Source organism: Neolamprologus multifasciatus, chromosome 11 (genome assembly GCF_963576455.1).
Source record: "Neolamprologus multifasciatus chromosome 11, fNeoMul1.2, whole genome shotgun sequence".
NCBI lineage: Eukaryota > Metazoa > Chordata > Actinopteri > Cichliformes > Cichlidae > Neolamprologus > Neolamprologus multifasciatus.
The window spans coordinates 20,991,568-21,011,021 of record NC_140449.1 but is presented as its reverse complement, the minus strand read 5'-3'; the positions used below and the strand labels follow the sequence as shown (position 1 = coordinate 21,011,021).

Sequence of the window (19,454 nt, the reverse complement as noted above, 5' to 3'; positions counted from 1 at the left end):
CGTCCTTTATCCACTTAGCTACAGCTGCTCTGACACAGACGTTCACCAGTTTCCAACTAATAAAAACTCCCACATCAACAGTCAGTCACTCCGACCTTGCTGCACTTTGTTAGTTGATGAGTGTTAAGTCAGACTGATTAAATTAAAGCGCCAGCCAGTAGCAACATACATTGCTAAATTAATCACATCCGCCAAACCTCCCTGGTTAGATGCTAACTAACGTTAGCACACCGCTGTACGCGAGCTACCATCACCGGAGAATAACTACTTCATGAGGCTTACAAACCTTAGATTACTCTTCTATCGTAGTCAGCCCGTTTAAGCCGTGGAGATCAAATAAAAACGATGAAGACTTAGACGCGCAAAACACTCAACGTGCCAAGTTTTCTGCAAAACTTTCTGTTTAGTCGCGCGTCCGCACGACGTTTCTCTTTCAAGCCCCGGAACAGGAAATGGATGCAGCTTCTTCTTCGTGGACTTTTTCGCAGAGTCGTTTCATTTCAAGTGTGCGGTGTTTCCACCTATCTGCACATGTATGGAAATAGCCATGTTCTCCACAAGGTAAAACGTATTTCTCCCAAATAGTTTTGAAAATCTGAGGATTAAGGGAATTTATTTATCCGTTAAAGTTCGTCCTTGACCACGTTAACATTGTGTCGTTATAGCATTATGCCCATAGCTCAGGGTTTTTCTAGAAGTAAAACTGTCCTGTGGGTGTGACTATGCACACTGCGTTTTATCACAGTCCTGACGTGTTCGCTTTCAAGCCCATTTTCCTTCAACTAACCCAATCAGTTTTCATTTCTACCAGCGAAAACACATTAATGAATCTGCCTATTTAGCTTGGGTCATATTATAAGAGAGCCACGACAGTCTTTGGATCCCTTAAATTTAAGGGAAAATTCTCCAACAGCACAAAATGATGGTAGAAGTAAAACATATATAGAAAAAGTTCTTACAATTTTTTTTTTTTGTAGCAGATTTGTCTGGTGATACACGCAGTCTTTTGTCCATTTAAATCAAACTAAGCTAAATGACTTTCAAGTTGTTGGCATCATGTAATTGCAGAGCAATATACAGTGGGGCAAAAAAGTATTTAGTCAGCCACCGATTGTGCAAGTTCCCCCACTTAAAATGATGACAGAGGTCAGTAATTTGCACCAGAGGTACACTTCAACTGTGAGAGACAGAATGTGAAAAAAAAAATCCATGAATTCACATGGTAGGATTTGTAAAGAATTTATTCGTAAATCCGGGTGGAAAATAAGTATTTGGTCACCTCAAACAAGGAAAATCCCTGGCTCTCACAGACCTGTAACGTCTTCTGTAAGAAGCTTTTCTGTCCCCCACTCGTTACCTGTATGAATGGCACCTGTTTGACCTCATCATCTGTATAAAAGACACCTGTCCACAGCCTCAACCAGTCAGACTCCAAACTCCGCCATGGCCAAGACCAAAGAGCTTTCGAAGGACACCAGGAAAAGAATTGTAGACCTGCACCAGACTGGGAAGAGTGAATCTACAATAGGCAAGCAGCTTGGTGTGAAAAAATCAACTGTGGGAGCAATCATCAGAAAATGGAAGACATACAAGACCACTGATAATCTCCCTCGATCTGGGGCTCCACGCAAGATCTCATCCCGTGGGGTCAAAATGATCATGAGAACGGTGAGCAAAGATCCCAGAACCACACGGGGGGACCTGGTGAATGACCTGCAGAGAGCTGGGACCAAAGTAACAAAGGTCACCATCAGTAACACACTACAACGGCAGGGAATCAAATCCCGCAGTGCCAGACGTGTTCCGCTGCTGAAGCCAGTGCATGTCCAGGCCCGTCTGAAGTTTGCCAGAGAGCACATGGATGATACAGCAGAGGATTGGGAGAATGTCATGTGGTCAGATGAAACCAAAGTAGAACTTTTTGGTATAAACTCAACTCGTCGTGTTTGGAGGAAGAAGAATACTGAGTTGCATCCCAAGAACACCATACCTACTGTGAAGCATGGGGGTGGAAACATCATGCTATGGGGCTGTTTTTCTGCCAAGGGGACAGGACGACTGATCCGTGTTAAGGACAGAATGAATGGGGCCAAGTATCGTGAGATTTTGAGCCAAAACCTCCTTCCATCAGTGAGAACTTTGAAGATGAAACGAGGCTGGGTCTTCCAACATGACAATGATCCAAAACACACCGCCCGGGCAACAAAGGAGTGGCTCCGTAAGAAGCATTTGAAAGTCCTGGAGTGGCCTAGCCAGTCTCCAGACCTCAACCCCATAGAAAATCTGTGGCGGGAGTTGAAGGTCCGTGTTGCTCGGCGACAGCCCCAAAACATCACTGCTCTTGAGAAGATCTGCATGGAGGAATGGGCCAAAATACCAGCTACTGTGTGTGCAAACCTGGTAAAGACCTATAGTAAACGTTTGACCTCTGTTATTGCCAACAAAGGTTATGTTACAAAGTATTGAGTTGTATTTTTGTTATTGACCAAATACTTATTTTCCACCCTGATTTACGAATAAATTCTTTACAAATCCTACCATGTGAATTCATGGATTTTTTTTTTTTTTCACATTCTGTCTCTCACAGTTGAAGTGTACCTCTGGTGCAAATTACTGACCTCTGTCATCATTTTAAGTGGGGGAACTTGCACAATCGGTGGCTGACTAAATACTTTTTTGCCCCACTGTATTTATAGAAACTCTAGCTGAACATTAGGTGTAATAGGAATAATTAGGTACTGAAATAATAGGGTTATGGTTAGGTTCAGTTCTACGCTTCTAGTTTACACATTCAAATTGAAATCTTCTAGCAAAGCAGTTGTAAAGTCTAAATGTGTGTGAGATACCAGCTTTAGAAGGTTATGTCTTCTAGTTTCTGAGACTATGCTTCTTTATCTTGCTGGTAAAATTTAGCATAAGCCTACCACTAAGTGGATCAGCAGTGACTTGGTGGTTGTTAAGAGGTTAAATCTTTCCCCTGGCAACTTCAAATACCAAAACTAGTTAAGGCTGGATTAAAACTAATGTTTTACATTCTGGGAACTAAGAGAGTGATCTGAATTGCAAATAAAAATCCAAATTGAATAGCTGAAGAAGAGCTTTGGCAGAGTATTCACATTCTTCTCCTTTACAAGGTTCATGACAGGGCTTTGTCTTCATATTAAAAGCGCAGTGTTTCTATGATTTTCACAAAACTCAAACTAGTCATAAATATTGCCTAATTATTAACCGAGTTATTAACCCAGTCCCCTGGTAAAAACATGAGATTATCAGATGATCTCCATTTCCTTCCCCTGAACACCCGCCTCCTGACTTTTTTCCCTCCCTTTGCATGATGTGGGTCAACTGCGTGCACTTATAGTAGTGTGAGCATGAATCAGTTGCAGAGAGCCCGAGGCTATACCAGGCTGTCAAATGACTCGCTCTCTCTACAGCAAGCCACATCCATGCTTTCGCTCACAGTGCTAATGCTACGTGCAACCATCAGGAAGAGGTGCATATGCAACATGCTTTAGTTACAACACATGCTCTTTCTCTATCACCAAAATGTCAGCTAGTCATTACGGGTGATTCATTTACTCCTACCGAACAGCACACCTCCATCGTCATCATCTGGTCCATGTTTACAAGCACACTACAACCCAAGTTGTGTGAATATGGAAGTAGTGTAAAGGAAGCCTCTAATTAGGACCACAGAATAATACATGGAAATCTGAGGCATTTTGATTACATGCTTTTTCCACCACAACAAACGCCTTTTGTTGTTTTCACTTTGAAAACATTTTTCTCCGTGACCTTGAGGAAAATCAGAATGTCATATATTTAGTTTTCCCAAAAACAAGGTCTTACTGATCACTTGTTTTGGTTATTGAGTGTCGTAAATTATTCTTTGTTTAAATTGCTGAACGCAAGTTGCAATGCAATGTTTTGATCTGAAACAGTCTAATGATTTATATATTAGCTGAATTGCAGAAAAATATTCAGCAACTATTTCAATTGAAAATTAAATGTATTTTACCATCATTTAAGCAAAATAGTTTAACACATGAGCCAAGGTGTGAAAACGGGTGTGGGACACATTGGAGAGACCAAACAGCCACTTCACAAGCACCTGGCACAACATAGAAGAGCCACCTCCATGGGACAAGACTCTAAAGGACAAAGGTCACTCTTTCGAGGATGCCAATGTTCACATTTTGGACAGAGAAGACAGGTGGTTTGAAAGAGGAGTGAAAGAAGCCATTTATGTCCACTGTGAGCGACCATCTTTGAACAGAGGCGATGGCTTACGACACCAGCTGTCTGCCATCTATAATCCAGTTTTGAGTTCCCTTCCCAGACGCCTTAACAACCACTCACACCCTGGGCCATTTGACCTCAGGAAATCACATGATAGGGTGGGGCCAGGTTTCACAAGTAGCTCACCCGAAACCCTGGCTGATTGTGACCCACGCCCATTTTCACACCTTGGCTCATGTGATTAGGTAGAGGATCATCAGGGGGTCCTTTTGTCCCTCTTTGGGGGGAAACTCCCACTGGGTTTAAATCTGGGACTCTCCGCCATTTGACCTTAGAACTGAAGAAGCTTCTCGGATGACAGGTGAAACATCTTCAAGCAACTTAAAGAAGTTCTTTCCAAGACTAAGGTATTCACTAATATATTGCCCAAGAATAACTGCTGCTGGCAAAATTGACCTTGTTGGCTGTCAGTTATTTAGTGACATTTGCAAGTAGCAGTGACTATTGTTCCATTGTATGTGTTGTACAAATGTAGCTGCCTCTGGAGCTGTAAACTGATGCCAGCATGGAAGTGCCAAAAACTGCAGTAGTTCCTCCAGTGGCCACTTTAGGCTCACTCCAAAAAGAAGTTAATCCCGAGGGATGTTTTGGCCCTTTTCTAACAATATCTATCAGGCAACTATCGTATAGAGCCACCTGGAGACTGGAGTTAGGTTCATGGACTCTTTGACTGACACAGGCAGCTGGACCTGACAGACAGAGGCAATGCTTTCCACCAGGCATGCCAGGCCAAACAAACTTCAAACTACAGCAGTTGCAATGAGCAAAGTTTGCAGTGACACTAGGAGAGGCCTGACCTCGCTAAGGGGGAACCAGACAAGTGTTTCAAATTCTTTTTAAACAAACCTAAAGACAAAAAAGAAAGTGACAAAATACAAAGTAAGTGATGTTTATTTATAAAGTGCAAGCAATATAAAAGTATGGTAGAAGACATAAAAATAAAAAAAGACAATAAAAATATAATTAATAATAGAATTTCAATAGAAAACGTGGTTAAACAGAGAAGCATTCAGTTGTCAAAGAGTCAACTAAATGTACAGTAGGGAAAATTTAATTCTCCTGCTGAATTTGTACATTTGGCTTTGAGTTACAAAAAAATGCATGGTTGCTAATTTTTATGGTCATTTTCATCTTAATAGAGGGGACAGAATATCAACCAAAAATCCAGAAAAACACATCACATAAAAGTTATGCATTGATTTGCATGCCATTGACTGAAATAAGTGCCACTCAGAATTCTGCCTCCCACAAATTGCCTGCGTGTCCATGTGACACACAAATTACATTCAGTCAATTACAGATACTCCTGAACTTAACTCGCTATGTTTAGAAAGCACACCTGCTCACAGAATCAGTTTTTTTCTATCCAACTTTGGCTACCAGTACCAAAAAAGCTGTCAAATGACATCAAGGACAAGATTTTAGATCTACACAAGACCATCAGCAAGAAGCTTGTTGAGAAGGTGACAAATGTTGGTGTGATTATTCAGAAATTGAATAAATATAAATGGGCCACAGTCACCTAGAACACAATTGGTAAAACAATACACTATAAGGTCTCCCTGCCCAAGAAGGCACATGTGCAGACCCATCTTTGCCACTGAACATCTAAATGACCTAGTATGACCCAGGGAACACCATCCCCACTGTCAAGCACGGAGGGAGAAACATTATGCTATAGGGCTATTTTTCTGTTTTTACCTCCTTCCTTCCTACCTCCAAGTGGCAACCAAGAAACCTAAATGATTTAGAGTTTCTGTAAAGAGGAATGGGCCAAAATCCCTCCTGAGATGTGTGCAAACCTGGTGACCAATTACAAAAAATATCTTCCCACTGTGCTTGCCAACATTAACAAATTTTTTGCTTGGGGATCAAATACTTATTTCACTCAGTGACGTGCAAATCAATTTATAACTTTTATGTAATGTGGGTTTTTTTTTTACTGGATTTTTGATTGATATTCTGTCTCTGTCCATTTAAATAAAACTACCATAAAAAGTAGAGACTGTTAATTTCTTTGTAAGTGAGCAAACCTTCAAATTCAGCAGATGATCAAATAATTATTTTCCCCACTGCCACTTCCCCACACTCCCCACTTCCCCACTAAGTAAAAACTTTATTTATGTAGCACCTTTAAAAATATTGATTACAAAGTGCTGAACAAAATCAAACAAAAAACATCAGACATTAGTACATCAAAATAGTTAATTATAAGCAGTTGTAAAAGATTTTTAGTTGCTTTTAAAAAAGCTGAACAGAGTTTGCAGACCTAAAACTAAAAGGGAGAAAGTTCCAGAGTCCCGGTGCTACAACTGAGAGAAGGCTCTGTCACCTTTAGTTTTTACCCTTGCATGTGGCACAGCAGGCCTCAGTCAGATGACCTTAGGGATCTGCTAAGGACATACAGATGTAAAAATTCTTAGATGTATGCTTGTGCTTGACCATTCAGAACCCTGTGAGTGAGAACCAAAATCTTGACATGTATTCTCGAGTCAATGGAGCTGGGAGAGTAGCAGTGTGACATGAGAAAACTTTGGTGATTTGTTCAGAAGTCTGGCAGCATCTACAAACAGTCCAGTGATGCTTTGTGTAGGCTGGTCAATAATAAATTACACTAATATATACATGTACAATAATATACAATATACAAATATACAATATACAATATATCTATGTACACACAGATATACACTAAATAAGTGGTGATGATGTACACTAATCCAGTCTCAAAGAAACAAAAGCATGAATAACAATTTCCAGTTCTGTTTGTGAGATAGTACTATTTGGCAATATTTTGTTAGTGATAAAAACATAAACGAACCAATGACTGAACATGACCAAAGTAAAGTAAAACCAGAATCTAAATTTGCCCAGAGGTTCCTGATGGAAGGCTTGGAATAGTCTAATCAACTAAGAGTCTAATGCACTAAGAGTTTCCTAGAGTTATAAACAAGAATTTCATTTTTTTCCTTATTAAGTTAAGAAAACATTATATCCATCCAGCTTTTTACACAGTGTAAGACATGCAGTTTCGAATGATAGGAGGCTTAAAAAAGATATAAAACAGAATATTACCTGTGTAGCAGTGATATGAGAGGTCTTTAAAAGTGCTCAAAATGTGCTGAAGAGGGAGCATGTAAACCAGAAATAATACGGGCCCCAAAACAGAACCCTGAGGTACACCAAAATGAAGATGACTTAAGGAAGACCTGTAATTTGAAGCAGGCATGCAAAAAGAACGATCAGAAAGATATGAAGGCAGCGTAAGGCAGATCCCAACACACTGGTCCAATACCTCAACCTGTCAAGCAAGATCTGGTGATCAACTGTCAAAGGCTAAAGTCGGGTCCAACATAAGGAGGACAGAACAATTCCTGTGGCACTTTGCGCCAAAACATCGCAAAGTGCGATGTTTTGAATGACGTGATCAAATCACGTCATTCAACTTCAAAAGCAAAAATGTTCTTTGAAATGTACACAATCATTAGATAGTCTGAGAAGAGCTGTCTCAGTTAATTGTCCTTCACAGAACCCAGGTGGAAATTTATCAAGAATGCTGTTTATCGTAACTTAGTCTAGGAATAACAGCATTCTTAAAGTAACGCAGAACTTGACCAGAGGCCAGAGAGGAATTTACTATAGCCTGTATGCAATTAATTAAGAAACAAATAATAAGTTCTGAACCCGTGACTTAAATATGTGAGGAACAGTGTGTTTAAGACAAAGTTGAGCTAAATAGTCTGGAGATATCCATGCAGTGATAGAGGAGAAAAAAAGCAGGACAGTGGGGAGTGAAGCACATAATCACAGTTAAATATAATGTTAAATAACTGAATGTTGTACATTTAGCCTCAACTGTGGGATAGAGGCATTTGAATAATACAACAAAAACTCCTTTTGTTTACAAAACAACACCGTTGTTACTGAAATAAACATGGTCTCTGCAGTTGGTGTCTATAATAAAATTACATAATATGGTTTGCTGGGTGATAGAGATCAACATCCAAGACATCTGCGCTTCAGTTCTGGTGAGTGAAATTGTTGTATGTTGTTAGTCTGTTGATTAACACTAATGAGTCTATATTTGTGTCTGTGCCATGCACGTGTACAGTTTATGAATCAGCTTGCTATTGACGCTTCATCATCTCATTCGCATATGGTCAGGTCTTGCTCAAAAAACAATAGCAACATGTCAGCAGCCAAAAAGCTAGTTAAAGCTTCAAAATGCATACTCCAAAACCAGTGGATGACATCTGAATGTTCAAGGATAGTCTGATGAAGATAGATGAGCTAAAAGACTCCAAAACTATTGAGTTTTTTTGTAATTATGGTACCTTCTCTGATAGGAAAGTGGAAGCCATAGTGAGACAAATAAGCAAAATCTAAACATGACTCCAAATAATATGTTTTTTTTACAAAAAAAACAGAGAAATACAGGAAATAATCACATTTAAAAAGGTTCTGGTATTTTTTTCCTCCATAAATGGCTGAAATTGTTGGGCTTCACTTTCTCACTGATCAACCTAAAAGTAGTACAAGAGTTGCTAAATGCCAGGTTTACATATAAAGCTCTTCTCTCGGTTTTAACTCTGATTTTGGCTAAAAACAAAACAAAAAACCCAACATGGGTAATTATTTTCATTAAATTTACAATAATGCTACCTTAATCTGTGGATAATCAAATGATTAACCTGACAGTAAACACCACACACACCACTGTCTCTCACATTTACGCACTCTGCTACGACCACCCGTGGCCAACCTGAATCCCTCCCATGAGCCGTCTGCCCTGCACACCCCACAGCCCCGACCCGCCATTCCCTCTCTCCAGCCAGCTCTATTATGTAATGACACCTCAGCACATAATATGACAATACCACAGATATTTCTATACAAGTGCACACAGGAAAAACAAAAACGCACACAGCATCACATGCACACACGCATGCCTTGACCCCACACTGGCAAACACAGTGATTTCAATTTGCCTGTGCAGCTAAAACAAGAGTAATGCATCATGGGGGCATGCGATGGGAGCTGTATGAATTAATCTGTTATATTACTTGAATGTCAGGTATTTAGTTTGTAATCCCAGTCCGGTATCTGCAAAGCTTTTATTGCTGAATCTTAAGTGTTTCCTTTCAGTCTTAACAGCCGTTGAGCGTGATATCAGCTATTAATGTATATTATTGCTTTCCTCCAAAAATTAACTACAGAACAAAGTTTATGACTTTAGTTAAGTTATCCCCCTGTTCTCACACAAAGCTTTTTGATTCATCAACTGTATGGTTATGGTATATTTTATCATGCTGACCCAGTTTTATTTCATTGTGTCTGACAGGGGTTGTAAATCATCTTGGAAGATACACTCTCAGGGGGCTCAGCTGTCTTGACTTCGAGCATACGCTGCTAGGATCTCAGTTTATGTGCAGGTGCTTCATTCTAACTCAGAGGGAGTAAGCTTTAATCTCTCACTTTTGTCTCATTTATAGCCCTCTTTGCTTGCCATCTGTGTCTTTCTTTCCCCCCTCATGAGTATACTGAACCTGGTGATTCCCTTTCACTCAGTGTACTTGAATAATTAAGCAGCCGTGTGGGATGGTGTCATCGTGAGCAGACTCCCGAGAACACATTCAGGCCAGAGAAACTGATGAGGATGTTATTTGCCTGTAGCTGAGCCGTGCCCCAAATATCACACACACACACACACACACACAATGTCATGATGAGACACACGTGCGCCCTTGAAAATTTAGTCCTGGTGTCTCTGTCTTTATGTTGTTCACAGAGATGGAGACCACAGATGGCGCGCAGAGCAACCTCTTCAACCTGGCACACCAAGGGCCCGTCACCGCTGTGATCTCCGGCGAGGCAGGGACTTCGAAATGTCTCTGATTTCCATTTCAGGATTGTGCAGGTTTATTGAGCATTCAGGCTGCTTTTTTGGTCAAGTCTGCACTAAAAAAAAATGCCTGTGGACTTATGGTGAGTAAGAGGCTGTATATGTAGTTGTAAAGTCAGAGAGTGACTTCACCTCACGCGAGTCGTACTGGAGTGAAATTATGGGGGAGGGGTGTTTAGAATAAGTGAATAAGCACCTTATTGTGTCGTTCCCTTCATTATGTGCACAGAGCAGAACTGGAAGGACACCATTAAATCATCAACTTGTTAAAACCAGTAACAGGATGTGGGCCCACAATTAAAACCTACACAGCAAGGGATAAGAGCCGCAGTAAGTTCATTATGTGCAATCCTATTGATGGACACACACATGCTAAATTAAGCCAACACATGCTCGGAGAAGTGAAAACAACTTGAATGTGAACAGTGCTGTAATGTTAATTCTGTGAAAACATACTGCGCAAACAGAATATTATAAACCAACTGAATGATTAAACATAAAAACAAATATAGCTTTTTTGGGGAGAAAAGGAACAATTATATATATTTTGTTTGTTTAAAAAAAGTGTTCTCAAAACTGTAGCGAGGTCAAGTTTCGTCCCTGTGCCCTCCACACATCCTCTTCTCGTCCTTTTCCTCTTGCCCCTTGTTTCCATCCTCCGGAGTAGAAAGAGGGGGGGAGAATAGCAGTGGTGGGGAGATGGAGGGCAAGGGCTTTTTCTGCTAAAAACTGCATGGATACAAGGGGGGGCCGAGGGGGAGGGAGGGTGGAGGCAGGGAGGGCTGTCTGTGTTGTTGTAACGTAGCATAGTCACTGTGTCAGAGAGAAGCCCATCACCAAATCAGCCAGTCAGTGTGTCAGAGCGTGCGACGGGGGGAGCAGCGCATGCATGCATGCATACGTGCCGCATGGCATGAGAGAGAAGTCAAAACCACACCCTCCCAAAATTTGCCACTCTCATCCTGGTGTGCATGCAGTATCTAAGGATATGATGCTGGGCGAAGGAGAAAGAGAGTGCAATGATGATTAATACATGAAATTACCAGTTCTGCTCCTTATGCAGTGTAACATCTATTGTCGCGTCTGATTTTCTGGTCATAGATTTTTCTTTGAGAATTGGTGAAATTAACAGAATCAGAACTTCCCAGTCCAGATTTAAATATTAAAGGATAAAAGAAGCAATGTTTTTTGAAAAAAAAACCCCCAAAAAAGACAGATTGAAGTTAAATTAGTACACAGCTTCATAACTTTAAAGTTTTTACTTTCTCTTTATTTTGAAGTAAAACTCACATTTTGTTACATAACATTACTCGTAGCAACCTCCCAGTGTGTGTTTGGGTTATCAGAATTTTTTTTATTTTCTTTCATCACGTTCGGTGTGGGTGATGCAGCGCCGCGCCACTCAATTTTTCATTCTCACCTTTTGATTATTTATTTTTCTAGAGGGAATTAAAAATCTCGGTGGTCGCCTGCAGAGATCAGACTTGAGCCTGTGGGTAATTGTTTTCTTGTGAAATGCAGGACCGCGCTACAGCGACCACTAACTCTTCTCTGCTAACCTCCAGAAGGTATTTACTCATTATAACACTCTCACATGAGCACACATATAAGCTAAAGTAGTGTTTGGCCTCTGATGTAGCAGCTGGTTGGAGGATCAGCCAGCCCCCCTACCTCTCTCAGTCAGATTACAGAGGCTGTAGTCTCACCGCCCCACTGCCCCTCCTCTTCTTCCTGCCTTCATCGTCTCCGCCTCACCCCCACTCACTCACTCGTGCACTCACGCAGCCTTCAGAATATACAGTCTGTAAATCTGCACCCCATCGAGTCACACATCTGTTTATTAAGAGCTGCTTTCCAAATTGGGAGCTGCATAATCAAAAGAAAACAAAATAAATTCATGAAGATTTGCGTAAACAAGCACACAGGCAGTTTCATCTTTCAAAAATTGGTTTAATTTATTAAAAGTTTTTTTTTATCCTTGATTGTATCAATATTTTTTTTTAAAAAAGAGTGTAATATCACATAGAAATGGGGTGAGTGAAAGACAGAGTTTAGTTTAGAAAGAAAATATACTAACGGGCTTGAGGGAGATAAAGGAGAGGAGAGGGCAGGGGCAGACGAGTGCAGCAGAGTGGGGGAAGGGAGGCGAGGTGGAACTACAGTCAGCTTTTAAAATGTAATAAGTAGTTGTAGTAGTAGAAGAAGAAGGCAGCTGAAATAAACAAGACATTATTTCTGACCAATAAGCAGTGGTCGCTGCAGTAGAAAACATACATGAAAAAGGACATAATGAAAAATAAGTGCAATTGGCTTCTCTGTCATACCACAAATGTATAAAAAAACCCAAAACCAAAACAGGAGTGTGGTGGAAGACACCCCCAGCCTCTGATCAAGAGTCAACATCTGGCGTATTGTAGCAGGATAAGAGTGACTGAGGGTTTGTACACTCCGTACTGAGAAAAACAACAAAAACAAACAGGCAGTAACATGTTGGCTGCCGGTGGCTCTGTGTTCACGTGTGAGTTTAGTAATGCAAACCCCCCCACCCCATTTGTAGTTATGTATATAACATATGAACCTCTCACACCAATTCAAAAATATCAGTCCAAATATTTACAATATAGATTAATCCAGTCAGGTTACTAAGAACCCCTTCAACATTTAAATGAATGCTGTGAGTGGATTTCCAATTAAAGAGCATGATTCAATGATACATGTAAATCAGCACGATGATAGCAGCGGTAGAGAGTGGCGCAAAGAAAGATTTCTTCCCTTACATTTATATTTTCACCATGTTTTCAAGTTTTCAAGAGCACCATCTTTAAGTGCCGTTCAGTCGGTTTCTCTCCTGATCAGAACCTAAAGAAAAGCCCCAAAGGAAGGCTAGACACTTAATTACTACATGACAAATAGTAGCCACTGCTGTTGGTGTGTGTATTAGTCAGAGATGCAGGCCATTCAGGTGAGCTGTAGATGTTGGGATATAAGAGCTGGATGACATTTTTTTTTTAAAGAATCACAGTTGATGATGTTGGTTTTTAAGCTGTGTGCGATTTTAGAAGGATGACTACACGTTGGCTTTCGCGTTTGACTGTGCACTGGTTTTGTGAAACACATGCAAACAATCAAAACACAGTATGAATGCACTGAGAGCACCGAATGCTTTTTTTTTTTGAAAAACACATCCTATTTGGTAAAAAAGGCACAGTAGTCCAAGAGACCAATCATAAGATGTCACGTCCTTTTTGTTTTGCCCGCCTCACGATAGCAATAAAAACCACAAAAAATGTCAACAGCATCTTCCCAGTCACCTCAAAAGAACTGTAGGCCAAACTATGCAAGCGCACAGCAGGTGATAAGCTGCCCAATAAATACAAACAATAAATAGATGCAGTATCAGATCAACACATGAATAAATTAACTGTGTAATTGAATCAAGAGACATATGTCTTTTAGTGGTCCTTGTTAACTCCATACACTGGTCTATTAAAAGTCTTGGATTGTAATGAGACTGATTGCCAGTCGGTTTGCCGTCGGAAACATCTGATCCACGGCATTACAGGAGAAGTTATGTGACCACCGGTTGCTGCGATGTCACTCCTGCTCGATGCTGATGATCTGCCAGCCGAGTGTCCAAACAATTCTTGGATTACATTCGTGAGTTGTCATTTTTCCACCGTCTCCAATGGCTCCGACACGGCACACACTACACCTCATTTCTCACATCACTAGCAACAAGATTTTTTTTAGTTACCCCAGTGTCGCTTTTTCCTCTTCAAACCATTCAAAAGAACGTAGAGAAAAACGTGTCTTCTGCTGCAAGACTAGAATCAGCTCACTCATCAACCACATCAAAATAAACACTGGAAGGTTTTATTTTGATTACTGACATCGGCTGTTCCATTTTCGGACAGTTTCTTTCAAGTTAGATGTCTGCTGAAACAGTCACCTACATAAATATTTCTTCTTTTTGTATCGATTGCCTTCATGCTGAAGAGGAGCGATCATTTACTCCTCTAAACACTCTAGAGTGTCTCTCGTTACCTGTACATTGCTTTTGAACCTTGACAACCACCTTTCCGCACGGGTTTTGATTATAAGTGTGATAACGGTTCTTGTTTATGTCCTGTTGTTTGAAATGTCTGTTTTAACTGTGGTCTGGATGATAGGTTATGTTTTTATCCGTCATTGTTTTCAACATCTATCACCAACAATTCTTTCCTCACTTCCTCTCATTAATGCAAGTATAACCACAGGCCTTCAGCCTCTTCCCTTCTTCCTGTCGCAGCAGCTTTTAGCCCAGTGGTGTAACAAAGCAAGGCTGCCAGTTCTTTTGCTGATTCAGTCCATCAGGTCTTCAAGCTGGTGGGACACGCCCCAGGCAAAGGCTTAAGTGTAACAGGAGGAGACTGGCTCTCACCCGGAGTTGTCTCAGTGGTCCCCCTCTCACTCTGCTGTCCAGCAACAGGCTGGCTTTGGCACCGGATTGGCTTCTTCAGATTTTTGGGGTGCTTGTAAGGTGTGGTGGAAGAGATGGAGCTGTCTTGTGTAGCCGGGCTCCCCCTCCTGCTGGCTGTGAGGGCATCGTGTGAGAGGCAAGTATTTCGCGGGGACAGGATGGGCGCAACATGAACCCACGTGAGGCTTGGCTTAGAGCTCTGACCCACTTGGTACTTCGACACCTTCCCTGGTTCCTTGCTGTCTCTGTCTTTTCCGTCATTTTTGTCATCAGTTAGCTGACTGCTGCTGGCTGCATGTGCCAAACTCTGATTTGAATCAGCTGCTAGTGATGGGGAGGAAGAAGGTCTACCTTCTCTGCGATCAGACTTCACCCTGTTTTCTCCTGTGCTGATATGGGGGGACTTGAGAGGTACAGGGGAAGGCGTGGGAGAGTCTGTACCCGTCCAGCTGAGTCTGCGCTTCTGGAAAATAAACAGGAGGGTAATTTTCAGAATATGAACGGGAGGTTTTTGTAAAATTTGTGGTGCTGGTGGGGTGGAGAAATGTTTATGTGTATTAGCAAGAAGTCAGGAATGTGTGTCCTCACCTTAACGGGAATATGTAACTGATCCCTGTGTTTGTGCGGCGGGGTGGAGCCGGAAGCTTCCTGGAGGGATCGGGCAGGGGATGTGGCGACACTGGAGGCTGTAGACACAGGCTGAGTGGGAATTTGGGGAAACCAAAGTTTTAGCATCATCTCCACCTGGAGCAGAGTGTTCAGATACTTCTCCCTATGATGTAGAAAGAGGAACAAAATTATGTGAGGAGCAGATAGGAATACGACTTTGCTGCTGAGTAGGAACAGGCGTGGGTATTTATGATCCTGCGCAGAGATCTAGGTAAAATTTCATCTGAAGTTTGGTGTTTCTCTGCACTGACAGTGAAATCTGTAACTCTACCTGCCTGAGGACTGTTCAATAAAACATGCAGTGCACGGTGAGGCAGGATATCTAAGATCAACTCACAGTTTAATAAAGATAATAATTCTTAAATGCAACTAAAACATCTCATGATGGCAGGACTTGATAAGAGTGAGAAAAAGAGGGCTGATGGATGGTGGGACAATTTGGATGACATCCTACCCGCAGTCAGGTCTCTGTAAAACCCCCACAATCCTCTGGATACGATCCATCGCCACGCTCTGCTGGAAACTACTCAAGCCTGTCAATCAAAAGAACGTAATCCTTCAGTCAGCATTCACACTGAATGAATGCATATGTGGGCATGCACGGTCTCACACATGCGCACACGCTCTAACTCATGATATCGGTAAACTCTTGCAAGCTACTGAGTCAGCGAGAAGACTCGCTTCACACACACACACACACACACACACACACACACACACACACACACACACACACACAGCACTGTGGACTGGATCGATAGGCTACATCAATACAGACTACTGCTCGAAGGAAAACTTACTATTTCAATGGACTGAGGCCACTTAGATCATGTAAACCTGTATTCAGCCTCAACAACTGCAGCAGCCAGCGAGCGCACACACACACTTGCCTCCCAGAAGACGGTGAAGTAAGGATGCTTACCCCGGTCGAATCGGCCCCTCTTCAGTCCATTCAGCAGCTCTAGCAGGGGCCTGATGAAACCCTGCAGCTCAGCACACTGACAGAGGAGGAGGGAAGACAGATTACGAGTTGGTTTTGGTTAGGCTTGGCTGTCTGCTGGGCTTTCCTTTGCATGCACACTGCTATGTCAGCCCTCTTCTCATCACTCTCCTTTTCTGCCCATCACCTTTCTTACCTTCTGAGCAAACAGCAGATCTCCTTGTGATTTTGCGGTCTGCCTCGCCGGATCAGTCTTCCCCAGGCTGACGTGAGCCGCTTTGCCGCCGCTCTGTGACCTGTACGAGTCCTCCTCTTCCTCTTTGTCGGTGAAGCCGTCACACGTCCACTGTGACCCGGGACTGTCTGACCCCCCATTTCCACTTGCTGACGCGCCGCCTGACCCCCCGATGATGACAGAGGGAGAGCTGTCTGTCAGGAAGACGTCTGTGTCGTCCTCTGCCTGCTCTGAATCGCTGAACAAGAGGCTGTCACTGGAGCTCAGGGAATCAAAGGAGGGCTGAGAGGAGGTGCTGCCCTGCGACTGCATCCCTATCGAGACAGAAAGAAAGCACAAAGATTAGGATGACGGAAAGAAACACAAGTGTGGCTTAGGTGAACATTGAAAACCATCACTGAAGTGAGAGGAAGTTCAGTTCTTAGCATTTGGCAATACTCCATTTTCCTACCTCGCTACCAAAAATAATAACCCCTATTACTCAAAATGGTGGGTATAGCACTGCCCTAGTTTGGGACTGGGGGTAGGCAGTAGGCACACAATAGTAGTGCATGTCTGGCTTCCATTGAGGAGATTGGAGGCTGTAGGAGAGTAAAATGTGTGAGGGGGATGGGAGCTTGTAGAGTAGTGAAATCGGAATAGGCCTGCTCTCTCTCTTTGCCACAGCCTCCAGTGCTCTCTCTAGCCCCTCCTCTCTGTCTCAGGCTTGCGCTCCATCCCCCCTTGGATTCACTCACACACACACACACACACACACACACACACACACACACACACACACACACACACGCACGCACGCAAACCACTCTCTTTCCTCTCGGCTGTATTTCTGTATGCTTCTCATCCCTCTCCGGTCTGCCTTCAGCTCATCCTGTTCGTTATGCACACAAGCCCGGTGCCCCCTCTTCCTTTCCTCTCCAAACCAAGCCCTCTTCCTCCTCCTTTTACTCACATTTTCACATTCTGCATCTCTGGCCATGTGCCTTTCTCTCATCTGTTTGTTTTTCTCCCCCTTTCTTTCTCAGCTTGTGTAATCTCTGATCCCACCAATACCGAGGGGGAGATTTCAGGGGAAACTGGGAAATGCTCAGCAATGAAATACACCAACAGAACTCTTTATCAGCATCAGAAAAATAAAGTCAAAAGTCACTCACAAATGAAGGAGACTGACACAAACGCAAAAGGAGAAAGAAACGCTCAGACAGCGTGCTTTGCCATTTACATTTTATGTCTGGTGGCTGTCAAACCAAATGGCACGTTGTAAACGTGAAAGAGTCAACAGCTTCAAATACCGTGAGGTAATCTGATGCTATTTCTGTTTATGTACAACCCGTTACTTAGTTTATAGCCCCAGCTGGATGGAGATGCGATAGGATTGGATTGGTAGATGTGTTGCCACAGCCTGCACAGGTAGACCATGTGGCTGCGACTCAGGTGTTTTCTGCCGGCCTGTGTCTGTGCCCACCACCACCACGCCAGCAAGAGAAACTAATGGAACTGTACATTCAGGCCATCTAAAGCCGTTCAGTCTATCAGACACTAACATAAATCCAAAGCAGTTAGTTGTCTTAAACATGAAGGAAAATCTGAGCAATCATTTTACTGTTTAAAAGCAATTTATCGTTAGGCAACACAGCTTTAGGATATATTAAAATTATACCGGGATGGTACGCACAGGACAGGAAATTCCTTCAGGCTAAGCTGCCAACTTCGGCAAACAAAAAAGAAAAAAAATGCTTTTAAAAATTCTTACCTTCAGTAAAACGCTTTTAAAAATAACAGCTGATTTTAATAATAGTGGAGGATGGCTCTGTCTTCTACTTTTGGTCCGTCAGTCCACACTCCGAGGCTGGAGCAGCATCGGGACGCCGAGCATCACCTCTCTGTCACACACACATATATACACACACACACCACCCGGCCTGCCGTTCATCGGTCTGTGCCTGTGCTGCCTCTTTCTCTCGGCAGTTTACAAGCGTCAACATGTGCGCAAATCCACGTGCCCACGCTCTGCTCGCACTCCATTGGCTGCCGTGTCGACGGCGGCGCGCGCCATTGGCTGAACCTTTCAGCCAGTGATCGCAGTGATCTCCGCTGACTGGACGGCGGCCCCGGCACTCACGGTCCTGCCCACTCATGTGTCGCCCGTGAGTGTGGCGTCTGGGCTGGGCTGCTCTACTATAGCGAGCGGGTGTAAACACACGCAGGCACGCACGTCGCCCGAGACGTGCACAGTATGTTCTATGCATGAGATGTGCGCAAAAATTACTCATACCGAGAGCGTAAGAACGCTAAATAAACAAATAAATAAATAAATATAACAAGGGACTTGAGAGGTTTAGCAGAAGGCACGCATGGAGCACGAAAACCGCTTGCAAATAAGACCTCTCAAAGGTAAAATAATAACTAAACAAACAGTGGGCGACGTTTTTCATTATATTGCCCAGAACAGACTAGAAAATCACATTTTTATAATGATGGTCACTCTGCCTGGACAAGGCTGTGCAATTCTTTCACCCTGAGATATCTTGGCTTACATAACTCGCAATATTAGACGGACATTGTTCATTTGCTAAATTTCTTGCAGTTTTACATAATCTCATGTGAACATTTTTGTATTTTCCTCAGTTTAAAGCTTACCAACTCGTTTGTCTAGTGTCACAAACTGGAATTCAGAGGATGAAAGTAGAAAGGAGAGCTGAGGTGATAAAAATTTTCCAACAATGAAATATCGTATTTAAAGTGTGATAGCCTGCTTTGTGTCAGTGTCATTTCATGTTTAAGTTAAAAACACACACTGCTGCATGCACTCATACAGATAACAAATCCCCTCCCAGTACCATGATGTATAGCCTTACAGCAGCGAACTCACTGACCCTCCCTCTGAAACGTGCAATGCATTATACCAACGTACATGGACCATACACATGATCTTGTCACATGCTACATA

General features: G+C 42.5%; 1 protein-coding gene and 1 long non-coding RNA gene across 3 annotated transcripts; one reads left to right on the top strand and one right to left on the bottom strand.

Moving 5' to 3' along the window:
* Positions 1-457: 457 nt before the first annotated feature.
* LOC146508329 (uncharacterized) lies at positions 458-11,517 on the top strand. Of its 2 annotated transcripts, XR_014876864.1 has the most exons (4): positions 458-561; positions 9,641-9,731; positions 10,088-10,284; positions 10,431-11,517. It is a non-coding gene; the product is annotated as an uncharacterized LOC146508329 (long non-coding RNA). The 2 variants fall into 2 exon arrangements; XR_014876863.1 differs by having other exon boundaries at positions 10,088-11,517.
* A 125-nt stretch (positions 11,518-11,642) lies between these two features.
* LOC146508328 (uncharacterized) lies at positions 11,643-18,514 on the bottom strand. Its single transcript, XM_085177401.1, has 6 exons — positions 18,258-18,514; positions 16,466-16,818; positions 16,252-16,327; positions 15,784-15,862; positions 15,249-15,432; positions 11,643-15,123 (listed from the first exon to the last, which is right to left on the bottom strand). Exons 2-6 carry the CDS (start codon positions 16,814-16,816, stop codon positions 14,551-14,553), a joined length of 1,263 nt encoding a protein of 420 aa, XP_085033527.1. The 5' UTR covers positions 16,817-16,818; positions 18,258-18,514; the 3' UTR covers positions 11,643-14,550.
* Positions 18,515-19,454: the final 940 nt, after the last annotated feature.

Coding starts and splice junctions, on each gene's coding strand:
- LOC146508328 (XM_085177401.1), bottom strand. CDS start 16,816: ATGCAGTCGCAGGGCAGCACCTCCTCTCAGCCCTCCTTTGATTCCCTG. Junction 16,328..16,465: donor ATCTGCTGTTTGCTCAGAAG/GTAAGAAAGGTG, acceptor CTCCTCTGTCAG/TGTGCTGAGCTGCAGGGTTT. Junction 15,433..15,783: donor TTACAGAGACCTGACTGCGG/GTAGGATGTCAT, acceptor TCTACATCATAG/GGAGAAGTATCTGAACACTC.